Source organism: Paramisgurnus dabryanus, chromosome 6 (genome assembly GCF_030506205.2).
Source record: "Paramisgurnus dabryanus chromosome 6, PD_genome_1.1, whole genome shotgun sequence".
NCBI classification, from domain to species: Eukaryota; Metazoa; Chordata; class Actinopteri; order Cypriniformes; family Cobitidae; genus Paramisgurnus; species Paramisgurnus dabryanus.
In genome coordinates, this window is record NC_133342.1 from 20,480,963 (window position 1) to 20,505,262 (window position 24,300).

General features: G+C 37.0%; 2 protein-coding genes across 4 annotated transcripts; one reads left to right on the plus strand and one right to left on the minus strand.

Annotated features, from left to right (window-relative positions):
* Positions 1-842: 842 nt before the first annotated feature.
* On the minus strand, positions 843-17,496 carry evi5a (ecotropic viral integration site 5a). 3 transcript variants are annotated; one of them, XM_065275974.2, is made up of 17 exons: positions 16,424-17,496; positions 15,845-15,984; positions 14,202-14,346; positions 13,902-14,120; positions 13,453-13,527; positions 13,110-13,235; positions 12,819-12,962; positions 10,491-10,580; positions 10,322-10,413; positions 10,178-10,238; positions 10,002-10,055; positions 9,279-9,395; positions 9,042-9,179; positions 8,830-8,958; positions 6,871-7,006; positions 5,179-5,268; positions 843-981 (listed from the first exon to the last, which is right to left on the minus strand). In XM_065275974.2, the coding sequence occupies exons 2-16, from the start codon at positions 15,931-15,933 to the stop codon at positions 5,207-5,209; spliced, it is 1,677 nt and encodes a 558-aa protein (XP_065132046.1). In that variant the 5' UTR covers positions 15,934-15,984; positions 16,424-17,496; the 3' UTR covers positions 843-981; positions 5,179-5,206. The 3 variants fall into 3 exon arrangements, with proteins under 3 accessions (XP_065132046.1, XP_065132045.1, XP_073671060.1); XM_065275973.2 differs by having other exon boundaries at positions 6,860-7,006; positions 16,424-17,491; XM_073814959.1 differs by lacking the exon at positions 16,424-17,496 and having other exon boundaries at positions 6,860-7,006; positions 15,845-16,397.
* Positions 17,497-17,672: 176 nt separating this feature from the next.
* On the plus strand, positions 17,673-24,226 carry rpl5a (ribosomal protein L5a). Its single transcript, XM_065275981.2, has 8 exons — positions 17,673-17,796; positions 18,207-18,276; positions 18,363-18,478; positions 18,643-18,777; positions 20,466-20,668; positions 21,055-21,232; positions 22,547-22,635; positions 24,064-24,226. The coding sequence occupies exons 1-8, from the start codon at positions 17,794-17,796 to the stop codon at positions 24,161-24,163; spliced, it is 894 nt and encodes a 297-aa protein (XP_065132053.1). The 5' UTR covers positions 17,673-17,793; the 3' UTR covers positions 24,164-24,226.
* The last annotated feature ends 74 nt before the right edge of the window (positions 24,227-24,300 follow it).

Sequence of the window (24,300 nt, forward strand, 5' to 3'; positions counted from 1 at the left end):
CCAACAGAGACTAGTAATCTTTAATATTTTATTACTGTTACAACATCCATGTAAGTAAATACACAAAAAAGTGAAAAGGCTGCACTAAAAAAGCTTTATTTAAATGTCATTTTAAAGCACCAATTTTGTACTTAATATAGAATAATAGTGCTATACATTTAATGAAGAGTATATTTGCAGTGTATCAATTTTATTATTTTATTTAGCACAAAAATAATACAAATTTAAATATGTATTTTAGTACATTCAAGTATATTTTTCTCATGCGTAATAGTGCATTACAAGACATAAGGGAGACCAAAATGTATGTGGTTTATTGGTTTGTGTCATCTATAATCCTGAATGTGCATTCACATGTCAGTGCACAGACAAACACATGCAAAGTCTGTCATCAAAGTTAAAAATGTAACTGTATTGTAAATCTTCTGAGACTAGAATCAAAATGTAATAGTTTTGACACACCACAAAAAAATACAAATAAAATCTAGTTTGCCTAAAATCACTGTTGTCCAATCATGTAATGGGTCTCCTTTAGTAAAATGACTCTAAAACCCATTGTAGCGTGTGACAGAATGGCATCACACTCACACCTCTTACACGTGTTGTGTGGTGTTTAACTGTTAGACTGTGCATCCCGCATCCTTTTATGGCAAGAATGAGAGAAATCTTGGTGTCACTTTTAAGTGTTAATGGTGAAACTGTCACAGTGTGCCTCTGTATGATTCCACATCACATTTGATGACATACTGTACGCCATCTTGTACCTGAAGCTGTAAAGACTCTGCCCAGTGCACACAGAAACTGTGGTGGGCAGTGCTGTTAATAGCATGTCTTCAGTGTTTCATTGGATGGCTTCTGGAGACTGGATGACGGGACACCAGGGCAGCTGTCCATTTTTAGGTGTCGCTCCACAGAGGCGGATGTCGAAGTTCTCAGCGAGGGTTGGGAAAATGATGTCGTTCACTTAGAGAGGCTGTGAATCTGTAAAATATGAAGATTACGTTATGACTTTACTGTGTGAAAATAAAACTCTGAGTAACACAAGATTGATCATAATAACTTTAAACCTTGTGGTAATGTTTGTACAGTAAAATGCTACTTTATAAAGTCTTTTATTAAACCCATAGTTCTGATTGGTCAATACTGTGGTAATTGAGGACCAAGGACCTTTTTATAGTGAATGTATCTGAATCACTTCACAGCACCCCTAACTGATCCTTATTTATGTTAGATTTGCAATAATCTTATTGTTCGCATCGCATGCAGTACACTGTTATAAAAATGGTCAAAAAAATGTCCCAAGTTGTCTTTGGGGCGGGACCCTTTAAAAAGGTCCTAATATGAACCACTAGCTATACATATGATACCAATATATGCCAAGGTTGTACTAATATGTACCTTTAAAGGGACACTCCACTTTTTGTTGAAATATGCTAATTTTCCAGCTCTACTAGAGTTAAACATTTGATTTTTACCGTTTTGGAATCCATTCAGCTGATCTTCGGGTCTGGCGCTACCAATTTTAGCATAGCTTAGCATAATCCATTGAATCTGATTAGACCATTAGCACTGCGCAAAAAAATAACCAAAACGCTTCGATATTTTTCCTATTTAAAACTTCTTTTCTGTAGTTACATTGTGAAGACTGGCGGAGAATTAAAAGTTGTGATTTTCTAGGCAGATATGGCTAGGAACTCATTCTGGCGTAATAATCAAGGACTTTGCTGCCGTAACATGGCTGCAGCAGGCGTAGTGATATTACGCACTGCCCCTAAATAGTCCCATGCTATACATGGATATCAGCTGACGTCACTCACTTGTCTTCCGCCATTTTAAGGACTTGAAGTGGTCGCAAAAGAACTAGAAGCTATGCCTTCAAAATCGCTATTTTAACAACACTAAGAAGGCTCAACACAACATGATATTTTGCTCGAAGTATCGCCTATGTCTCTACACGTGAACTCGAGCATTGAGAACATTGTTTGTGAACACAGAGTTTACTAAAAAGAAGTGACTTTGGATGATTGGCGTCCGCTCGCCGCCTTCTTCCCAGTCAAGATGTATCGATCTCCAATTGCGACGTAAGGAGGGAGGATTGTAAAGATTGATATCTCCTAAAGCATAGTTCCATAAAAATGCACGGATAAGTCGTTGTTTTGTCCCAAGTGAAAAACAATATTGACCTTCTAGTTGAAAAAGGAGCCTCATATGAGATTCATTCATTCCCCTTCGGAAATCGATTATTTATGTCTGGCAGAGATGACAAGCGGACACCATAACAGCCAAAGTCAGTTGTACAAAACCTTTCTTTTTAGTAAACTCTGTGTACACAAACAATGTTCTCAATGCTCGCGTTCATGTGTAGAGATCCAGGTGATACTTCAAGCAAAGTTTCATGTTGTGTCGCGCCTTCTTATGTTGTAAAATAGTGGTAGTTCGGTAGCAGCGGACAGCGGCTGGAAGAACGCATTAGGGATCGAGAAAGCATCACACCCTAACCAAGACAGATTTTTTTAAAGTAGCGTTTATTTTCATGACAGTCGAGATGCGACATGTTGTCTTTCGTAGCCCTTTACTGTATCCGTAAGAATCATAGACAGTAAAAGATAAGAAATCCGTAAATCGTAGCAAGGTAGCAATGCTTGTCAATAGCCTACTGGTACTCGGTAGGTCCTAATGATGGCGGCATGATGTAAAAGGTCACGTGACTAAAATCCATCTATTGAAAGTAACCAATACCGTTTTCGGGGAAGGCGTAATATCACTAATGCTAATGGTTTCACTGATGCTAATAGTCTAATCAGATTCAATGGATTTTGCTAAGCTATGCTAAAAGTGCTAGCGCCAGACCCGGAGATCAGCTGAATGGATTTCAAAACGGTAAGAATCAAATGTTTAACTCTAGGGAAATTGGAAAATGAGCATATTTTCAAAAAAACTGGAATGTTCCTTTAAGGTACCAATATGTACTTCTGAGGTACTAATATGACCTCTTTAGGTGCAAAAGTGTACCTTTTGAAAGGGTACCACCAGGATCTGTTTTCTGATAGAAGAATATCATTGAATTACTTAAAAATTTGCAAATATTTTGGTAATGCTTTACAATTAGGCTGTATTAGTGAATGCATTGGCTAACATGAACTAACAAGGAATTATACTTCTACACCATATATTAATCTAAAATCAATTTATGCATTTACTAATATGTTTTAAAACTCAAAAGTTGTAACCATTAACATTAGTTAATGCACAATAAAACATTATTCATGTTTGATAACGCATTTACTGTTATTAACAAATACAACTGTATTGTAAAGCATTACCAATATTTTTATTATGTGTTAACAGTTAAAAATAAAAAAACGCATGAGGCCATGCCTGTGGTTACATTTATGTCATACTCTAAGATTATATTTACAATATAGCACCTTTTGTACCTCAAAGTCAATTGTACTCTGTTTCCACTGCTGGCGATATGTATTGACAGTTTAAAGGACAAATCCTTTTCTGTAAAGTAAATATACTGTATGAAATTCTTCATAGCACAGCGCAGTGCTGTAAATGTGTCAAAGCTTTTCTTCACAGCAAGAACAGGAAACCAAAGACGGACTTAAACAGTCAATAGCACCACGGCAATAGATTCAGCTCTCTTCAAAACCTCTGAAACGCAGAGCATCAGCTATTCTGGTTTCTCTGCATCGCTTTAAAGAGTATGTGATTGAAATAACTGCATAAAGCAGTGGATAATGCTTTGAGGTCTGTAGGTTCTCAGTGCATTTGTGTGACAGTAGCATGTGCCGGGCCCATTGCTTAAAATACAACATAAATATGGTTTTGGGACCTGTGTGTCCCACTGTTTATGACCCCAGCACAAAAATCTAAAAGTTCATTCTAGTGTCAAAACACATGAGATCAGAAACAGACCAGATTACACCTATTTTATTTAATCAGACAGGTTCACCTTGCCACCAAAACCACAGAAAAGCAGACAGAGAACACGAGGTATTGAGGTGATTACACAAACAGGTTATCTGATAGTAGCAGTTTTTCACTAGACATAACTCAAACTACTAAAGCAACATTTCTGTTTGCTACAGATAGAGAAGAGATTTCCTCTTTTAGGGCCAACATTTATGCGCTGGAATCAAAACTGCCGAACAGTTTTACATAACGCCCAAATCAAACTTCTTCAATCGCAGTTTAATGAAAAGTATCACATATACATTTACAAAAGACTGAATGTTTGTTGCCCTTCAAGCCTAACATTTTTAAAGCTTTAAAAAATCCAATTAGAAATCACTTTCCAACCAGCTGAGTCATACCGATTGTTCATTTGTAAATGACTTTATCCTTTGCATGTTGTGCAAGTCATGTGAATGGCAGTTTATCTCACTAGCACCTTTTTGACAATGCTATGTGGCAAAACAATAATAAACCAGAAGGCACGGTTAACTGGTTACAATGGGTGGAGGTCTTCCATTATCTTTATAATCAGCTATGCTCATCGTGAACCTCCAAGCCAGGGCTTCTGGTTGTAAATCTACTGAACAGAGGAGCGCTACAAATCACACGGAGGCAGACGTGTTGAGAGGTGCTAAGAGTTTCCTGGCCATTGTATGGCTATTTGAGAAAATGTTCACTTAATAAGCAGAAGTTTTGGTATCAGAGAGTTCCACAGCACGTATGTGTAACCACGCTTCAGATGACTTATCGATAACTAGTGAATTTACATAAATAAGAAAATTATTAGATTGTTTTGTTAATTCATTTACATGTCATGTATTATTCTGTTGTTACTTTCCGTTAAAAGTACTGGTAGATTTAGTTTATGTGAGTAGCAAGTTGCCCTGGCATGTATGTGGGTAGCAAGTTTATATCTAACACCTCCACGAGTCCATCAAAATGTTAAAAGAATTCATATCACCCTTCAGCTCTCAGAATTAGTTCAAAAAACACGTCACGAGCTCTCATGCCATTGTATTTCCACGCCTAAATCGTTTCATAATGGTTGGTTCCACTGTGCATCACAAACATAATACTGATTTTAAACCACAAACCTGTGAGCAACCATATTTGTGCTAACTGCAAAGCTAAGGATAGTTACATTGCTAAGCTTTTTGTAGTGCAAGAAGCAGAAGCGGTGTTATTGTATGTGTATGTGCAAGGGTCAAAACATACTTGAACTTGTAACTTTGCAATCTGCTTTTTAAGATCTCCAATGACGGCCATGTCTTCTGCATCTTCTTTCTGCTTTTCTTCCGAGTTTTGCTGGAGAAAAGTTAAACATGTAAAACCAACACAGTACAGCGAAGGCTGGAAAGGATTTTGCTTGTACTGAACGTAACAAGCATTTATTATGAACAAAATACCATCTTAAATAACATTTGGAGTAACATTCATTGATTTGAAATCAGACTTAAAATCATTTGCATGTTTACTTTAACCACTGGCATGCCAGACTAGCTCATCCGGCGGAGAGCTTGTGCACAGTGACATTAATACATGCAAACGTCTGTTTCACATCACTGCAAAGTGAGATACAATTTGGCTTTTTTTGCAAAATCACTTCTGCATAAATAAGCTGAGAGACAAGTGTGATATATTGGACTGCTTTCAGTGTGAACTACGCTTGCATCTAAAGGATCTGCCAAGCAGAGTGAGAAAGATCTTATCATTTCTTTTCTTTAAAAAAGCAGAAGATACTGGTTCCTTTAAGTGCGTCTGGGTGATAAACAGATAACTCAATAGATTTCTTTAAGTCATTGTGTTATGATGAAATGGATTTGTAACTGATCAGAGTATTACACTGTGAATACATGAGTTTTGTGTTACATAGACAACAAAGTGTAATCCTTGAAAAGGTCGAATATGTCAAATGGTCTTCAGACCGTTTCAGCAGCAACAACATCAACAAATGACTTTTGTGGACAAAATTTATTGTAGACTTCCGCATATAGAATCAATAATAACGGAGTCCTTTTAGAGTAGATTATTTCACCAAAATAAATGACAGGAAAATGACCTTCATTCCAATATAATATCTAAAGCAAATTAACTATTACACTGAGCAAATGTGAAAAAAAATCATGTATACAACATGAGCTACAGATTCTAAAATTCTTGCCTGGCTGCCAGTTCTGCAAAGCGGTGATCGCTGTTCACTGTTTTCCCTCACCTTTAGAAAACTGGAACATTGTATTTTCCAGAAGGTATTTCTTATAGAGGTCAGTTAGTTACAAGCCAATAAACCCATACTAACCGAAAGAAAACTTCAGGCCAATCACGAAGCTGCGACAACATGCATGCGTCCTATAAAACCGTCTATATAAATAATCTACATTTTAGGTATAAATAGTTTAAAAAATTATGTATTTTTATTTACTTGATGTGACCACTGAATGATAGGACACCTTTTATGTTATTATTTTTATTCACTGTCAGAAAAAAAATGGTTAAAATATGTACCCTTTAAAAAGGTCCTAATATGTTCCATTAGGTACAGATATGTTTACATGTTGTAACCTCTGAGAACTAATATGACACTTTTGGTGCAAAGATGTACGTTTTGAAAGAGTACAGTGTTAGTGTTAGTGGTGCTATTGTTGCTGTTATCACTATTATAGAAACCCTCACGCACCACATTACTAGTCACCCGTAAGAGTTGTTGAGACACTTTTTTAGACTATTTTCATTTGCTGCACTATTCTGCCAGTGACTTTAAAACAGAAATTGTTGGGATAAGCTAGAGAAGTGACGTTCAATGACGGTCCAAGATTTATTTAGCCTGAAAGAGTAAATGGGTTGGTAATTAACCACCTTCAGTTTGTCACATACTAGATGACGTCAGATGAGGTGTTACCTTGTATTTACCAGCTGAAAACTGCTTCCTGCTCCATTGTAACTGCTTGTGTAGATCTTGGTTGTGTGTTGTCAGCTCCTGTAGACGCTCTCGTTGGTTATGAACATGTGCCTCAATTCGCTTTAGCTGGTTCCTCTTAATGTCATTCTATATTGTGCAGATGAAGCCAATAGAAACATTCAAAATTAGTAGTTGGATGTAATAGGACATTGAAATGAACATTTTAACATTAATTTGTTATCATCCAATTTAACTCTCCTATATACAGTAAAATATAAATGTTTTTTTTTCAGAGATATCAACGTCTCTGGATGTTTTACCATGAACATTTCCTTGACTAATGTATTTTTTTATTATTTTTAAAATATATTATTAAATAAAACAAATATGTGACCCTGGACCACAAAATCAGTTACAAGTTGCACAGGAATATTTGTAGCAATAGCCAACATTGTATACATTGTATGGGTCTTAATTATTGTTTATTTATCCCAAAAATCATTAGGATATTAAAGATCATTTTTATTGGAGATATTTTGTAAATTTCCTACTGCAAAATACAAAAATATTAATTAGTAATATGTGTTGCTAAGGACTTTATTTGGACAACTTTAAAGGCAATTTTCTCAATATTTAGATTTTTTGAACCCTCAAAATCCAGATTTTCAAATAGTTGTCTCAGCCAAATATAGTTCTAATAAACCATAAATCAATGGAAAGCTTATTTATTCAGTCTTCAAATGAAAAACTGACTGAAACGGACCTTTGTGACTGGTTTTGTTGTCAAAGGTCACTTATGATTAACAATAACTAAAGTAGGGAGTGGGTGGTGGACCGAACATATTATTTTAGAATGTGTTACGGTTGCTGTCCTTTTGAAAAATCACATAAATTGTTTGGTAAATGTTTAGTACGTTATATTAACTGAATTATAGTACTTTATAAAAGTCTAAGGCCACCATACCAGAATTAGATTTGTTGTTTTTTCAATGTTATAGTGATCATACACTCACCTAAAGGTTTATTAGGAACACCTGTTCAATTTCTCATTAATGCAATTATCTAATCAACCAATCACATGGCAGTTGCTTCAATGCATTTAGGGGTGGGGTCCTGGTGAAGATAATCTCCTGAACTCCAAACTGAATGTCAGAATGGGAAAGATAGGTGATTTAAGCAATTTTGAGGGGGGCATGGTTGTTGGTGCCAGACGGGCCAGTCTGAGTATTTCACAATCTGCAGTTAATGGGATTTTCATGCACAACCATTTCTAGGGTTTACAAAGAATGATGTGAAAAGGGAAAAACATCCAGTATGCGGCAGTCCTTGTGGATGCTAGAGGTCAGAGGAGAATGGGCCGTCTGATTAAAGCTGATAGAAGAGCAACTTTGACTGAAATAACCACTCGTTTCAACCGAGGTATGCAGCAAAGCATTTGTGAAGCCACAACACGCACAACCTTAAGGTGGATGGGCTACAACAGCAGAAGACCCCACCGGGTACCACTCATCTCCACTACAAATTAGAAAAAGAGGCTACAATTTGCACAAGCTCAACAAAATTGTACAGTTGAAGAATTGTAAAGAAATGAGTCTTTTTACATCATTCTGCTCAAAAGCGCTCAAGATGTGTTTAGTGCCAAAAGAGGTCACACTAAACACAGACGATGCCTAAAGAAGACATTTAGTCCTGAAAAGTTATTATTTTATAATTTTATTGTACATAATTTCTGTATTTTCTGTTTGTATCTTAATAAAATAGACTGAAAAATATATATGGATGGACATTAAAACAACAAGTCTAGTGGTGGTGCCCTGAAACTGCACAGTACTGTATATAAAGCACAACTAAAAAAGAACTCAAATTTGATAGAACAACAAAATTCAGATTATAATCTAAATAGTAATATAGAGAATAATCTAACACGGAGATTACAGTGTATCTAAACTTCTGAGCAGATGGTCTGTAACCTCTGTCTGTAGTTGCAGCAGTCTGTGACGGCTCTCAATAAGTGCAGCCTTAGTAACAGTTTCTTTCAACAGCTCCACCTGCAGGACATTCTGCGCATCGCAGCCCTTCTGCTGACCTCCACAATGTATCTATTGATTTGGAAAAAAAAACACATTATTTAAATGCACAATCATCCAGAATTAGGCAATACTTACTATATATCGGGGCTCACCTGCCACTTCTCATCCATGTTTTTAATTTGCTGTTTAAGGTCTTTAAGTCTGGTGAGAGCCTCTGCCTCCCGCAGTCTATAGTTGATCAGCTCCCCCTGCAGGTACACCACACTGTCCTCATCCGGCCCAGTGCTGCTCTACAGTACAATAGAGAAAAAACAGATATCATGGGTCAGAAAGACCAGGCCTAATGCTCCATACTGTTATTTATAGGGAACAAGGGATTGATGTGTTACCTCCATCTGCAAGAACTTAGCCTGCATCTCTTTTAAAGTGCTGAGGGACTTGGTAGCATTCAGCTGAGTCTTCTCCAGCTCTTCCTTCAGCTGTGACACCAGTTTTTCTGAACATCTCTAGGAGGGATGGGGGACATCAATGAGATTAAAAGGAAAGTCTCCTTTTTTAAGTAAAAAATCACAGTCTACATGAATCACAGCTGTAATTGTATAGCTCTATATGATTATCTTTATTGACAGACTCAAAGTTCAAATATAAAAACCACACACAATATACAAACGTCCATAGTATAAAAAGGCACACACAATACAAACATCCATAAACAACCACAATCAAACATAACATAAATTACACATAGCACAAATGTGTGCTCATTAAAAACATACAAATGTTGATTTCAATATTTCCAGAGACTGGAGGAGTACCTTGTCTCACTTATGTTAGGGTCCGTTAAAGACCTTATAATGGCATTCCTAGTCACATAAATTTAAACATAAAATTCCTAAGCAATGCTTGGAAAGTGGGAACATTACTGCTAATGTAATTTAAGAATTGTCTTATTTTTAATTATCTTATGCGATCTTAGAATAAACATCTGAGACTTAATCCTTCAATGAAACACAAATGAAAAATCTTATATAAAAGCTAGGCTATGAGCAATAAAAATCAGTAACAGCAATAATAGCAGTAAATCTCTTTAGTAGTGAAATTCTCTCCCTCACCTTCTCCAGTATGTCAAGTCTCTGCTTTAAAAGCTTGTTTTCTGAATATAGCGCCTGGAAAAAAAGCCCAGAGAACAAACTAAGGAGTTGTAAACGTGACAAAAAAGGCTGTTAGTTGCAGACATGCATTTTGGTTCGAGAAATATTAAGTGGAGAACAGAAAAACAAGCACTAACATTTAGTTCTTCTTGTTCTTCCAGCTCTTTTGCCTTGATAGATGCATACTCTTTTCTTAATCTTAAATGCATTAAACAAACGAGACAGCCTTATGTACAAAAAACAACAAAGAAGAAACATTGTTCTGGTTGGATGAAACTTACTGTTTCATTCTTCTGGGGTTGTATTTTATGTAATATGCTGCTTCAATCAACCTGTCAGGATCTAAATCTTCTTGTGCTAAATTCTTCAAGCACTGAAAACATTTAACAAAATTAAAACAAGTATCTGACAAATAAAAATAGAATAATGTTTATTTAAGTAAACCCTTACCTGCATCATGCCCTCTATATCAAGCTTCATAAGTTTTGCTTGTTTTATGTAAAGCATAGCCAAACCAACCCTGAACACGATCTCCAGCCCCTAACATTACACAATTACATAATGACTATGTCACTTTTTTTTAGAGTCATATGTTAAAATATTTGTAAGAATGATTTTTGAAAAAATATCTATTAATCACTAACCATAACCTATAGCAGTAGTTCTCAAAGTTTTCGGAGCGCCGCCCCCCCAAACCCCCCACCCTTGTGTAGGGTGCATCAGGCCCGGAGTGGGTAATCGGGAGAACCGGGAGAATTCCCGGTGGGCCGCTTCACTTTTGGGCCGGTCGAGTTATTATTATTTTTTTTTTTACATTTGTCACGTTAGTGAGTCTATCTTCTCTTAAATGACACTTCACACGTTTCGCATTGACACTGCAGCGCGCAGCCTCTGCATGGGTTGTACCATGTGAAGGAGTTTTCCCCTCCCCTCCCATAGAGTTGGTTCGGTCCATAGCACGTCTTCTCCAAAACTTTTCTCCGGTAGGCTGGGCCGGCCCTACCGTAACGTTATGCGTCTGAGAGGAGGAGGGCGTAAAAAAACAGGTTGAAGAAAAAAGCCATTGGTGGAGGATGCTGCCAAATGTGCCAACCTTACAGATTTATTTTTAAGAGGATAAACAAAAGTGACAACAGGTAACTTAAAGAGAAATAAGCCTAATAATGATTAGCATTAGCAACGTAATTATTCGGCTAATACCGTTGTCAAATTATTTACAAGCTGTTAACGTTTATAATATATGTGCCCTCATAGTGTTCATGTCACGTGTATATAACCTGTCTTCCATATAAGGGAATATGCAAATAAATGTGGTTCCGGTTCTGGCAGAGAGCAGAGTGGTACATGCGTATGTTTTCCTCTATATTGTTTAATAAATTACCGGTTATCAATTACGCAAAATGGCTGCACCAACAGGTTATGGGCCCAGGAAAGATGCAGGTAACCGATGGAGTAGATTAGTTTTTGACGGAGATGAAAAGAGCAGCCAGCATTTTTTTAGTTAAAATATTAGCCTTTTGTGTATACATGGCGATTCATAGACTTTGCAAATATTATGCAATATCTTCTGAGCAGCAGATAAGCCAGTTCCCCGGTGAAAATGAGGAGGCCATGAGTAAACAATATGAATTAAAGTTATTTAACCCTCAGGTTGTGTTCAGAACCCTATAATACCTTTTGTGTTCCCAGTCAAAAATGACCAGCCTAAAAAAAGCTTATAAATCACTTGTTATGCTATATGTTTACCCAATATTGGATTCAATATTTTTGTCAAATTGTTTTCTTTCTAAATTAGGACTGTGTTTTATATTTCTATTTGCATCTGATTAATCATAGGCCTCATAGCATTAGCAATGCTAATCATTTATCAACCTTTCCTTGTGGAATAGACTCTAAAAAGGGCTGGGTTATTTTTGACCCATAATGGGTAAATATTGGACAGAACACGCTGCTTGGTTAAAATTGACCCAATGCTGGGTTGTTTTAACCCAAATGTTGGGTTATTATAATCCATGGTTGCATAACAACAACCCAACATTGGGTTATTTTTAACCCAGCATTTGTTCTGTCCAATATTTACCCATTATGGGTAAAAAATAACCCAGCCTTTTTTAGAGTGTAGAGGAATATTTTTGTTAACTTCTCATCTTAAGTGAAATATTATTTAACTTTTACCTTATTTGTTGAACCATGATATTAATAAAACCTATAGTAAGAGCTGAACTGTTGCTTTATTTATCCAATTTGAAAAAAGTGCTAATTTGGAATAACACTATGGAAAAGTGGGCCGGTCTTGGGCCTGAAACTCCCGGGCTGAAAAGTGGCCCCACTCCGGCCCTGGGGTGCATCCCTTTGCGCACCCCCAAAGAAAATGTATGGCATAAAACAATCTCAAACTTTGAATTGGAATTAAACCAAACATATTAAATGATACAATGTAGTGATGTTGGTTAGGATTATTTTTCTGATGTTTAATTACACAGAATTTATGATAAATTATTTTATCAAACTGTCCCACCCCAATTGCACCATCTCGCGCTCTCATTGAAAACCATTGGACTATAGTGATATGTGATTCATAAAGGATATGATATGGAATGTAACTACACTCTAAAAACAAATGGTGCTAAATAGCGCTAAAAGTGGTTCTTTGCTCGTAATCATAGAGGAACCATTTAGCACAGATGAAGTACCTGTGTATCACCTGTGTAGAACCATATTGTGCTTTGCAGAACCATATGTGGTACTATAGTGGTGCTATATGACATGATATTTTACCTCACACATGAAAATGTCAAAAATTCTCAGGGCAGCTGTGATGGGCAGGGAAGACAGGAGGATGTGGAGAAACCAGGATGAGGAAAACAACGAGGTGTGGAAACCCTGAGTCTGGAAGTGAGAGTGAAGATCTGGAAGCTGCTCCTGTCATTGAAAAAAAAATTCTTAAGATAGATAATGTCCTCATTTTGTACTTAAAAAACACCAAATTTAAATAGTTTTAGCAAATGTTTCAGTGTTAAACGTATCTGAGGAAAGCATGAGAAAATATATAAGATTATATCTGTTTACCTGGATAATAGAGTCTAGCTGGTAAATGCAGCAGTCAAGTTCAACCGTAGTGGATCTATAGAGCTCCCTCAGTTGGAAGTCCTTCATAAGTCTCACAAACACACAGAAGGCCTCTTCTTCAGACATCTAAGACAGAAAACAATTAAAGACGGGGAAAAAACACAAAAATCCTATACTCTACAATGACTTTGTTCAGCTATACTAAACAAAGCATAAACATTTCAAATGGCATTTCAGGTTTATTTAGATGATAGATAGATAGATAGATAGATAGATAGATAGATAGATAGATAGATAGATAGATAGATAGATAGATAGATAGATAGATAGATAGATTCTTTACCTGCGTGATCAACAGACCCACAATATACACACATCCCTGACTGTACCCAATTTCCTGGTCTAAGACAGAGTAAGCCTGTAATAAAAGCAGCATGATGTTAGCCCATACTCCTAGATTTAAATTTAAAGGAACTGTATGTAGGATTGTGGCCAAAACTGGTACTGCAATCACAAAAATTGTGGCAAAAATGGTACTGCAATCACAGAACTGGTGGCCAATACACAACATGACAACATAAACATCAGTTGAAGGCTGCAACTCCACTTTTTAAATGACATGTCCTGGCAAGACCACTGTCAGTCATATAAGTATTTGAAATGAAAATTATTTATTAATGTCTAGTGACATATCCGGGCCATTTTATGATTAATTGATATAAATTTCTTACATACTGTTCCTTTAACAATGAAATTTCTCTGTAATTAAGGGAACACTCTAAACTGTCTGACCTTCAGCACATTAAACATCGCCTCCTCGCTTGCCCTGTTCTGAAACAGCTGGTGTTGTGGTAGGATGCGCGCCAGGCCTTTGCGTATCAGTGTTTCAGAGTGACAAGAGCTTTTCAGCAGATGTGGAAACTCCTGCCGAGCGGCCACATTCTGAGCATCACACAGTAGCTGCCACAGGTGTGACCTCAGGTAAGTCGGGATCCCTCTCCTGATCAGCTCCTAAAGGGGGTTGATTTGATCTATTTATTAAAATGATTCATTTAGTGTTAGGGTTTCAGATGAGTTCACTGATTCAGTTACCTTGAGTTGTCCAACTTTGTTTTTGCTCCAGTCGTCCCATTCTTTAACCACTTGATCCCATGTGTTCTCTTCAAAATTAAAGATCTTGGGTGAGGTGGGACTTTGCAGGACACCATTTACAGACTTGCTGTCCTTTTCTAGCAGCCTGTTAGGAATAAAGTCCATTTAAAAAGGTCAAGTAAAAAGTAAGATTTAAGCCAGGAATTTTAAAAATATTTAAAGACGGGGTAAAGTGATTTTTCAAAACACATTATAAAAAAACACAAAGACTGTAAACTATGTAGCACTGAATTGTGAGGGTACACCATTTAACAGTTTTTCCTCATTTCTGAGTTCAGGATTATTGGAGGGGGGTTTAAAAGGGTGGCTCGATGACTCACAGGAGCCACCAAGCATGGCCCCGCCCCAACATAATTGCGAGCATCCATTCAGGTTGTGGAGAATGAAAGTTGAGACAGATGACTGCTTTGGGTCTGGCTAGAGGGGATACAGCTACGGTCAAATCTCATGAGATGTTGGTTTACTTCTTCTTCTTCCTTTATTTCTTTATGCTATCCCAGCATCTACGGTTATATTCATGGCGAGAACCAGTTAATCCATACACAAGTTTTATTCAAACAAGTTGATCCATACACAGGTTGGGAGAGGTACGATTTGGCATCTTCAATTTGCCTAATCTGCATGTTTTTTGGCCTGTCAGGGAAACTGGAGTACCCGGAGTAAACCCACGCTAACACAGCGAGAACATGCAAACTCGAACGAGGACCTTCTAACTGTGGAGATGTTGGGTCTAGGGGTAGATTTGGGGGTTTAGGATGACAAACAGCAGTTCTGGCTACACTCTCAGAAATAAAGGTACAAAAGTTGTCAGGACAGTACACTTTCAAAAAGGTACACCTTTGTTGCCAAAGAGTGCATATTAGTACTTCATAGGTACATATTGGCAGTTCAAAGATACATATTTGTACCTAAATGGTACATATTAGGACCTTTTTCAAAGGGTACTGCCCCAGTGACAGCTTTGTACCTGAAATGTTAGGTTTAGGGTTAGATTTTGGGGTAGGATTAGGATGAAAACAGCAGTTATCCGACAATTTCATGAGATTTTGGCCATAGCTGTATACCTTCTAGCCACAAACATTTGTAAGATTTTGCTACCTCCCATAAAAGACATACAGGACTAAACCCAACCCCTAAACCCATACCCTTGTCAACATCTAAACCTAATATGATTACATGAGGGTAGGAAAAACTGACGGTAGGATAAAATGTCAGGAGACCGGCAGCCTTCCTGCAAGTGAGCATGGGTGGTTTCAGCGCCGTTTCTGAATCCTGCCTATTTTTTTCAAGATTTTTTATTACTCATTTTATTTACTTGGTGCTTTTTTCATCATTCAAATTTGGCTGGGTGGTTAATATCACATTTTCTATGGTGTGAAAAATTAAGAACACATTTTGAACTTTACACAGACTTTACAAACAAATTAATTAAAGCAGTGTGCAGAACTATGTTGTTTTTTTGTAATTCAACATAGAAAACACAATTCTGTCACACACTGTACAAACAAAATACAGTATTGTCACTGGTGTAAATATGTAACTTTTAGTTTATGTTCAATTGTCATTTCTGGGAAAGCATTGACCTGTTCTGTTCCTCTAGTTTAGCAAGTAACTTCATCTCATCTGGACTGAGCTGTGATTCCAGTGAGAGAGGCAGATTGGCTTCAGTCATTGGTTCAGAGTGAAACGGGGACCTCTTATGATCTGAGTCTTCAGCAGTCAGCTAAAAAACAAACAAACAAACCAACACAAACAAACATGAAATACACAGCTGAGAAAACTGTGTATGGGTATAGGTCCAAAAAAGAAGCTCAAAGCCAAGTGGCATCTCCAAACTAATGACCTTTTCTACAAGCTGAATTCACTTTACTTTTTACCAGTTGGTTCTAGGTTTACAGGGGATTATGAAGCCATTTCACCTCAACCCGGCACATGCAAAATAACGAGTAGCAAATCCCAGGTACCAAACTACAAACATTTTCTGCATAGTTTGATAAACAAAAAGTGTCCAAATACCAAATATTATACTTTTCTTAAATGTTTCCCTAACATAATGCTTAAAAATAAATATTACATAGACTGGCATTTTACACATGAAGTTTCAAATCTAGATTATATGATGTTTCATCAAATTGATTCCAGCATCAACAGCTGTCACTTACCTGTATGCAGGTGTCCTTACATATGAGGGTGCACTGATCTTCAAAAATCTGCCCTTTAAATTTAATCACATTTGCTTACTGACTGTCACACCTGTTTTTTTTTTCTTACCGAAGAAGAAAATCTACAGCAACACAATCACATGCTACTTTATAACAGACTCGCTTACAAGCTGGTCAAAGTTCCTCAAAAACAACAGCTCAGCCAATGACTAAGGGGCTTGTTTTTAAAGTAACCTGACTGAGCAGTTCCTCTTCTCACAAACTTCTCACAAATTTTAGCTGTCAAAGGGGTAATGATGATCACCTGAGAAACAAAACCGGTCTGACAGCAGAGATAAGCAATAGCAATCATCTTCAGTGTGGGGCAATCTTATTAGACAAAGTATGAAGAAAAGCTACTCTTTAATTTAATGACACAAATAATTTATTTAACAACAAATAAAATTGCCCATACCGGACAGTGTGTCAACACAGTAGCTGAGAAACAACTACATGTTATTTTGACACACCCAATATTAAGGAAGTTAACAGTTAATGCTCGAATGTGGTTATGTATTTGATGAACGGTTAATGTAGAGTTGCTTTTTACTTTCCTGAATCTATCTTGAAGGGTTGCTCTATGTAATTGTCCAAGTTGTGGTTTTAAGGTGAATTGCAATAATGGCTTATAACTTTAGGCTACTGAAACAAGCTATTGTGCATTATGCTTAATTCAACTTGGTGATTATTATTTTTTTAAGAATGAGAACTGTGATATGTAGCCCATGGTTCACACATTGGTCTCATGAAATGAAACAAAACATTTGTAACATGTCTAGGCCTATATTTTGGAGCACATGAAAATACTGTAGAATATACTATACTGTAATATTTATTTACTTTAGTAAACTGCAGTAAATTGTAAAACACTTAATGTATACATAAGCCTAATATTCTGTAGTATTACTGTCGTTAATACTGTATTATACTTTATGTTTACTATAGTAAAGTTAAAAAACGATTTTGTTTATAGTATCTATGAATTTGACTACAGTAAAATAATGCTAAAAGTATGCTAAATGCTAAAAGTATAAGTATACTACAGATTTCTTTCACGCCGGAAGAATACATTTAATACATTAAAAAGACTTGTATGGCTGTTTAATAATAAGATATGATATCCAGAAATCAAAATCTAAATAAAACAAACGTTCTCAAACTGTGCTGCAAGGACGCCTCCTGTACACTAGGGGCGGACACACATTAATCTCCGAGCGGTTTGACTTCCGGTCGAAAGCGCAGCATGAACTTCCTTTTCTCAGTGCAGCGGGAGCAGTATCGGAGTCTGAAGACTTCAGTCTCCCATCCTAAAGGAGAACAAACGATTAAAAATGGTCAGTAAATCACCAAAATACATTGCTGTGTACTCAATAAATGTCATCTCCCACTATTACAGTACGATGTCCATCAATGATGGGCATTGAGGCGACAGGATGGCATTAGATTCAGTCGATCAGTCCTGTCACTGTAGTCTATCGTGAGCAAAACGGCACGTTTGTTTCCCTCAGTTGCCAGTAAAAAAGTTTTTTGACACGGTCAGAGCAACAATCGTATTATGTCCTTTATGTGTTTGCCATGGTTAGGACTACAGCTTTATTTCTCCTGAAGCTTCTTTAAAATCACTTTAGACTAAAGTGTCATTAAGCAGAGATTGTGTTTGTAAATGAAATGTTTGATAACCTATAATGTGTTTAATTATTGATAAAACAGATCTGTTAACTGACAATCAAATGGCTTATTGCAGGGCTTCGTTAAGGTGGTCAAGAACAAGTCGTACTTCAAGAGGTATCAGGTCAAGTTCAGGAGGAGGCGAGGTATTCAATTGTTTCATTGCAATTGCTTTATGGAGTTTAACCATTGGTTTACATTGACCTAAACATGAAATTGTTTGCTGTTCCAGAGGGAAAAACTGACTACTTTGCCCGTAAGCGTCTTGTCATCCAAGACAAGAACAAGTACAACACACCGAAGTACAGGATGATCGTTAGATTCTCCAATAGGGATATTGTTTGCCAGGTATGAGCAGCTGTCATGGTTTCTGAAATTTTGTTAATAATTTTCTTACTTAATGTAGTTGTATAACTTTAATTTGGTTTGCCACTTAATATTTTCTATACTCCTATTTATTTTTTGTTAATCACTGTATCAAACTTTTCACTTTATGTCTCTCTCTCTATCAGATCGCATATGCCAAAATTGAAGGCGACGCGATCGTCTGCGCTTCTTACTCTCACGAGTTGCCAAAGTATGGCATTACTGTTGGGCTGACAAATTACGCCGCTGCCTATTGCACCGGTTTACTGTTGGCACGCAGGGTAAGTGTTCTGGTTCAGAGTAGTAATTGTATTTTAAAGTGATCAAAACCTGTCTCATAGACTTTGTTCACACAAACAAAAATCTTTTTTTTATGTTTGATTTAAATCAGCTTAGCTTTACATATTTGATTTGAAGTATGCACATATACAGTAAACAGTTTTCTGTTCTTGTTTTACGCTTAAGGGCCGTTCACACTAGGTTTGGGCAAAATGTACAAAAATTCATATCTGTAAATAATTTTCTGCGCGAGCAGCATGACTTATTCCTCATATAATGCGAGCCGCATGTTTATCAGGCGTTTCTTCTACGCAACCAATTGGGTTCAAAGCAAGGCACCATCGCCAGGTCGGCTGCCTTTTGACGGAGTTCTGAATTGGGCTACTTTCAAACTAGTTAGTTTCTTTGGGTTAGAGATGCAAGGATTTGGTTCATTAGGGCGCACTCACATTATTCAAACCAAACCATGCCCCAGCGCGATTGTCACCCCTCCCTACTCCCCCAGGTGCATGCACTCACACTGTACTTTTTAACGATTTGAGTCCGGGCGTGCGTTCGTCATTAAGATGCGATTGTTTTGAAAAAGCAGGAAGTAAAGCGCTCTCTTAGCACTGGAACCCACTGTAATGATAAGTCTGTGTTTTTTATTCGGAGTCGTTTGGTGCGCGATTACAGACAGCCCTCTCACATGTCATCATATTGCTTAGTTGATCGTCACGTGCGCAGCTCGGACATTCAAGTAACCCCGCTGCTCGCATCAAAAGGTTTTTACGGAGGCAGATGAAGGTGAGTGGTCGCGCAACTGACGTCTTCACCTTTTGAATCGCGCTCAGGGGCGATTGCGCTCACACCACAGCCTTCCGCGCCTGAGCCCAAGTGAACCGCCCTCCGGCCTAACTCTGCAACTCAGAACAGAGCGATCGCACTAGTCAAACAAACCAGGCTTTGGGGGTCAAACGTGCCCGAGCGCGGTTTGGTTTGGATAGTGTGAGTTGTTGGACTAATTTTGAATGGCCTTTGGGCTGGTTTCGTTATGCGTATCTGGCCATCCTGACAGGACAATGACGAAAGCAAAACCGCAAGCGAACGCTGGTTAATAAAGGTTTAATTTCCTTTAATATAAGTGAGTTTCTATTTTTTTAATTTTTGTTGTGTTTTCATAAAAACAGTATGAACCACAAACTAAGCATCTGTTTTAAAGTAAGGGTGAAATCCAGGTTTTTATCAGTATAACAACACATGTATATCACTTTTATATCATAATTGCTTATTTATTTTTTTATATGATGAATAATGTTAATTCTCATCAAGGTCTAAAATTGAAGATGAAAAAATATTGATGTATTACCAAAGCTCAATATACTGCCCAGCCTTAGTTCACACTTAATTGATAACTATAAATTTAACTATAAAGACAATTTTACTAAATTACCCTGCTTCTGCTGATGTACTCTATCACAGTGTCCAGAATGCTTTGAAACTGATACTAAGAAGAAGAAATCAATCAAATTTGTCTTCAAAAGATGACAACTCCCTCAATAGAGAATTTCATATTCAAGTTTTTCTTTCATCTGAGTTTTTCATTGATTTTGCTCTCTGAACAAATTGGTGAAAGCTCTTCATTAACTACAGACGTGAATACATGATTAGATATGTGTGTGCTAATATGATGTTTAATTTTCCATTTCAGCTGCTGAATAAGTTTGGTCTGGATAAGGTGTATGAAGGCCAGCTTGAAGTGACTGGAGATGAGTTCAATGTGGAAAGCATTGATGGCCAGCCAGGGGCATTTACCTGCTACCTGGACGCTGGCCTCGCTAGAACCACCACAGGGAATAAGGTGTTTGGTGCTCTTAAAGGAGCAGTGGATGGAGGACTGTCCATCCCTCACAGGTCAGAGCAAGCTAAGATAAAGCTTTATTGGCAATAGAAAGTGAATGTTTAGATCTAAGCCATGAATGAGTTCAGAAACGTAATATTTTATATTTAAAGAAAACTTTGTTGGATTGCTAAAGCTCTGAACACTTAACTAAGTCTGGCTGCATTTATGTTTCTGCATCATAATGAAAGGCATATTATGAGAGCATAATAGCTAAACAGTCTCACAGTGAGGGCAGGACACATCTGGCATTTCTTGGTATTTTAAAAATTAACCTATGATAAATAAAGTGACAGCACAAATATTGACACACTTTAATATGTTTTTAAAAGCTTGCATCTTATGTGGATTAATTTTTCATCTTTAGGCTTTATTATTGAATCTGTAACTTTGTTTCTAGCACTAAACGGTTTCCGGGCTACGATTCTGAAAGCAAGGAGTTCAACGCTGAGATGCACAGGAAGCACATCTTGGGCCTGAACATATCGGAGTACATGAGCTATCTGATGGAGGAGGATGAGGAGCAGTACAAGAAGCAGTTCTCTCGTTTTATCAAGAACGGTGTGACATCAGACTCTGTAAGTGAGCATGCTTCTACATCACATTATTGCTTATCAAATCGCTGTTTTGTGTTTCATTTTTAGTGATCATAGCTAGAATCTTGACCATTTAGTCAGTGACACAGACCTTAAACATTTCATTGTTTCAGTTTTACTTGTTGCTTTTTTGATGATCTCTTAAATTTATGCAACTTTTGAAATTTATTGATGGGACAGATGAAACCATCATGATGTTCATCCAATAGCATTTGACATTTACATGTATCCATTTGTCAAACACTTTTTTTCAAATCGACTTATTAGCATGCATGTTCCCTGGGTTCGAACCCATGACTAACGCAATGCTCTACCACTGAGCTATATAGGAGCACACTCATCTCCAAATGTCTGTATTGCATATGGTGCATTGGTTTTAATACTGTGTTTTAATTTTATTTATCTATTAGGAAATCTGATTGAAGTATTAAAGCCTATGATGAGTCTTTATTCTATATAGGGGCAGTTTCTAAAACAGGGCTTAGATTAATCCAGGACTAAGACCACCGGATGATAACAATAACTTAATGCTAATTCGCTAGCGAGGCTCAGTACTCAAGCAAATGTTTTACTAATATTGCATATTTCCTTTAAGTGAAACATTTGTTATTCTTCACATGTCATTAAATGTGTAAATAGGCTGTTTTTGTTGCATTAACAGCGGCTATAACCAACAGATGTCCTAAACACGCAATGGTTTGTGTATCTCTGAACAGTGAATGTAGTTTGTGTAGTCTAATATCTTAGCTTTTGGTATAGTCAGTGTAGTAGAATAAAAACATTATGAAGTCAATTTCACATTAATTGCATCAGTGCTGGATATGTTATGTGTTATGGACCTTAACCATGCGCTTCTCCAGCGTGTCATCTGTCATTTCAATGGTTTATTGTTCATCAGTTGGGGGAAAAATGGCTCAGAAAGTGATTTCAACAATATAGTTCATTGTATATTTAAAGTTATAATTGGGGTGTGAACTCCGCTATTCTCTTTAATATAAAAGGTTTTTTTATAGTTATCGTTATAATGTGAATGTCCCTTTAGTTATATTAGAATATTTAATTAGATTTACAAACATACCTTACAAAAAATTCTGGTGTGCATCTTGAGACAAAACATTGGCATTAATAGATGTTAAAATATGTCAGTGCAAGGTGATTTTAAATGAAGGCAGCTCAAACATGCATTTTAATCAAGGACTTAAAATTTTCCTGCATTTTTAGCATTCATCGTTAACCTTGTACCAAGACGTTACCTATAATGCATCTGTTCTGCTGTAACTTTATAATCTGTTGCAGGTTGAGGAGATGTACAAAAAGGCTCATTCTGCCATCCGTGAGAACCCGGTTCATGAGAAGAAGCCCAAGAAAGAGGTCAAGAAGAAGAGGTGGGTTCTTGTGCTTAGGCATTGCTTAAAACCCGTTATTTGGTGCTGTCCTGTGAGCAGGACACCTAAGGGTGTTTTCACATATAGTTCATTTTAAAAGAACCAAACCTAGTTCACCTAAAGTGAACCAGAAAAGGAATTTGCCGAATGTGACCTCAGTCCTTTTGGTGTTCACAATATAGTTTTTTTTTATACTTTTTGGTCCTCTTCAGAACTGATGTTATCTCAGACCCCTTCTTGTTCACATCACAACTTCATAAGAACTCAGATACCAGCTTTCTGTGCAGCAGTTGATTTTGATACAATGTGGACCGGGACCTCATTGATTTCACATATCAAAAAGAAATCGAACCACAAAAGAACCCAAAAGCGAACAGTCATCAGACCACCTCCAGACTTGGTCTGAGTTTGGTTGACTTAGGGGGATCTGAGATCACTTAGTTTGTTCACATATACACCCTGAACCGCTCCGAGAGCATTTGGAGGGCTCAAACGAACTAGGTGTGAAAACACACTAACTTTTTTCATTTAAAACACACCAAAATTTTTCATGTAAATGTTAATCTATCACGACAAACTATTTATTGTTAGCAAAGGTCTAAGAATGTAGTTTTTATATTTCAAAACCTTGTAGCAGTAATAATAATGCAGTGACTGTAATTTATAAAATTTTTGACGAGTATGCAGCAAACCTCCATTTTTTTATTCTTTTATGTATTAAAAATTATACTATTGCATTTTTTATTTATTACAAATAAATGTAAACTGCTATAAAAAAATAGACACTTCCGTAAAAAACATTAAAGTGTCTTCATTAAAACAAGACCAAAATTAGGCTTCTAGACCCCCCAAAAATGCCAGATTTATATTAATTTGAAGGGGTACATCACCTTTTCACCATCACCCGACTCAAAAACGGCTGCGCCAGTCAAAGGGTTAAGCTTTTTCTTATGGTTGCATACATATAAACCTTTTAATGGACAAAGAATAGTTTTAGCCTTGTAAAAAATATCTTTCCTTCACAATCTGTATAGAACAGGGGTGGGCATCGAGGGCCACAGTCCTGCAGAGTTTAGCTTTAACCTTAATCGAACACACCTGAATGTCTTTTCCAAACAGTCCTGAAGACTTCAATTAGATTTTTCAGCTGTGTTTGATTAGGGTTGGAGCTAAACTCTGCAGGGCTGTGGCCCTCAGGACCAGTTGCTGCCCACCCCTGGTATAGAAGCTAGAATCAGTTTGTTATTTTGCCCTGTTAATTATTTAGATATACAAATAAAATTACATTCTAAGCCTGTTGCCCAGCAATGAAGGAATGAAACCGTTACCTACACTCCTCCTGTGTCAGCTGTCAACAGTATTTTGAGCAGATGTGTGTGAAGACCAAACAATATATTTTTCTTTTCTTTAATGAATATTGTGTTGCAGGTGGAACCGTGCCAAGCTGACTCTGGCTCAGAGGAAGGACCGTGTGGCCCAGAAAAAGGCCAGCTTCCTTCGGGCCCAGGAGGCTGCTGATGATGACTAAAGAGAGAACTGTCAACTGCTCCAAAGAAAGTGCACCTTTTCCAAATAAATTATTTGGAAAGAATTACTGCGTTTGTGGTCATTGATACAAAAAGCAGTATCTTTCATGTCAGTAGAATTTGATCAATAGACATATTT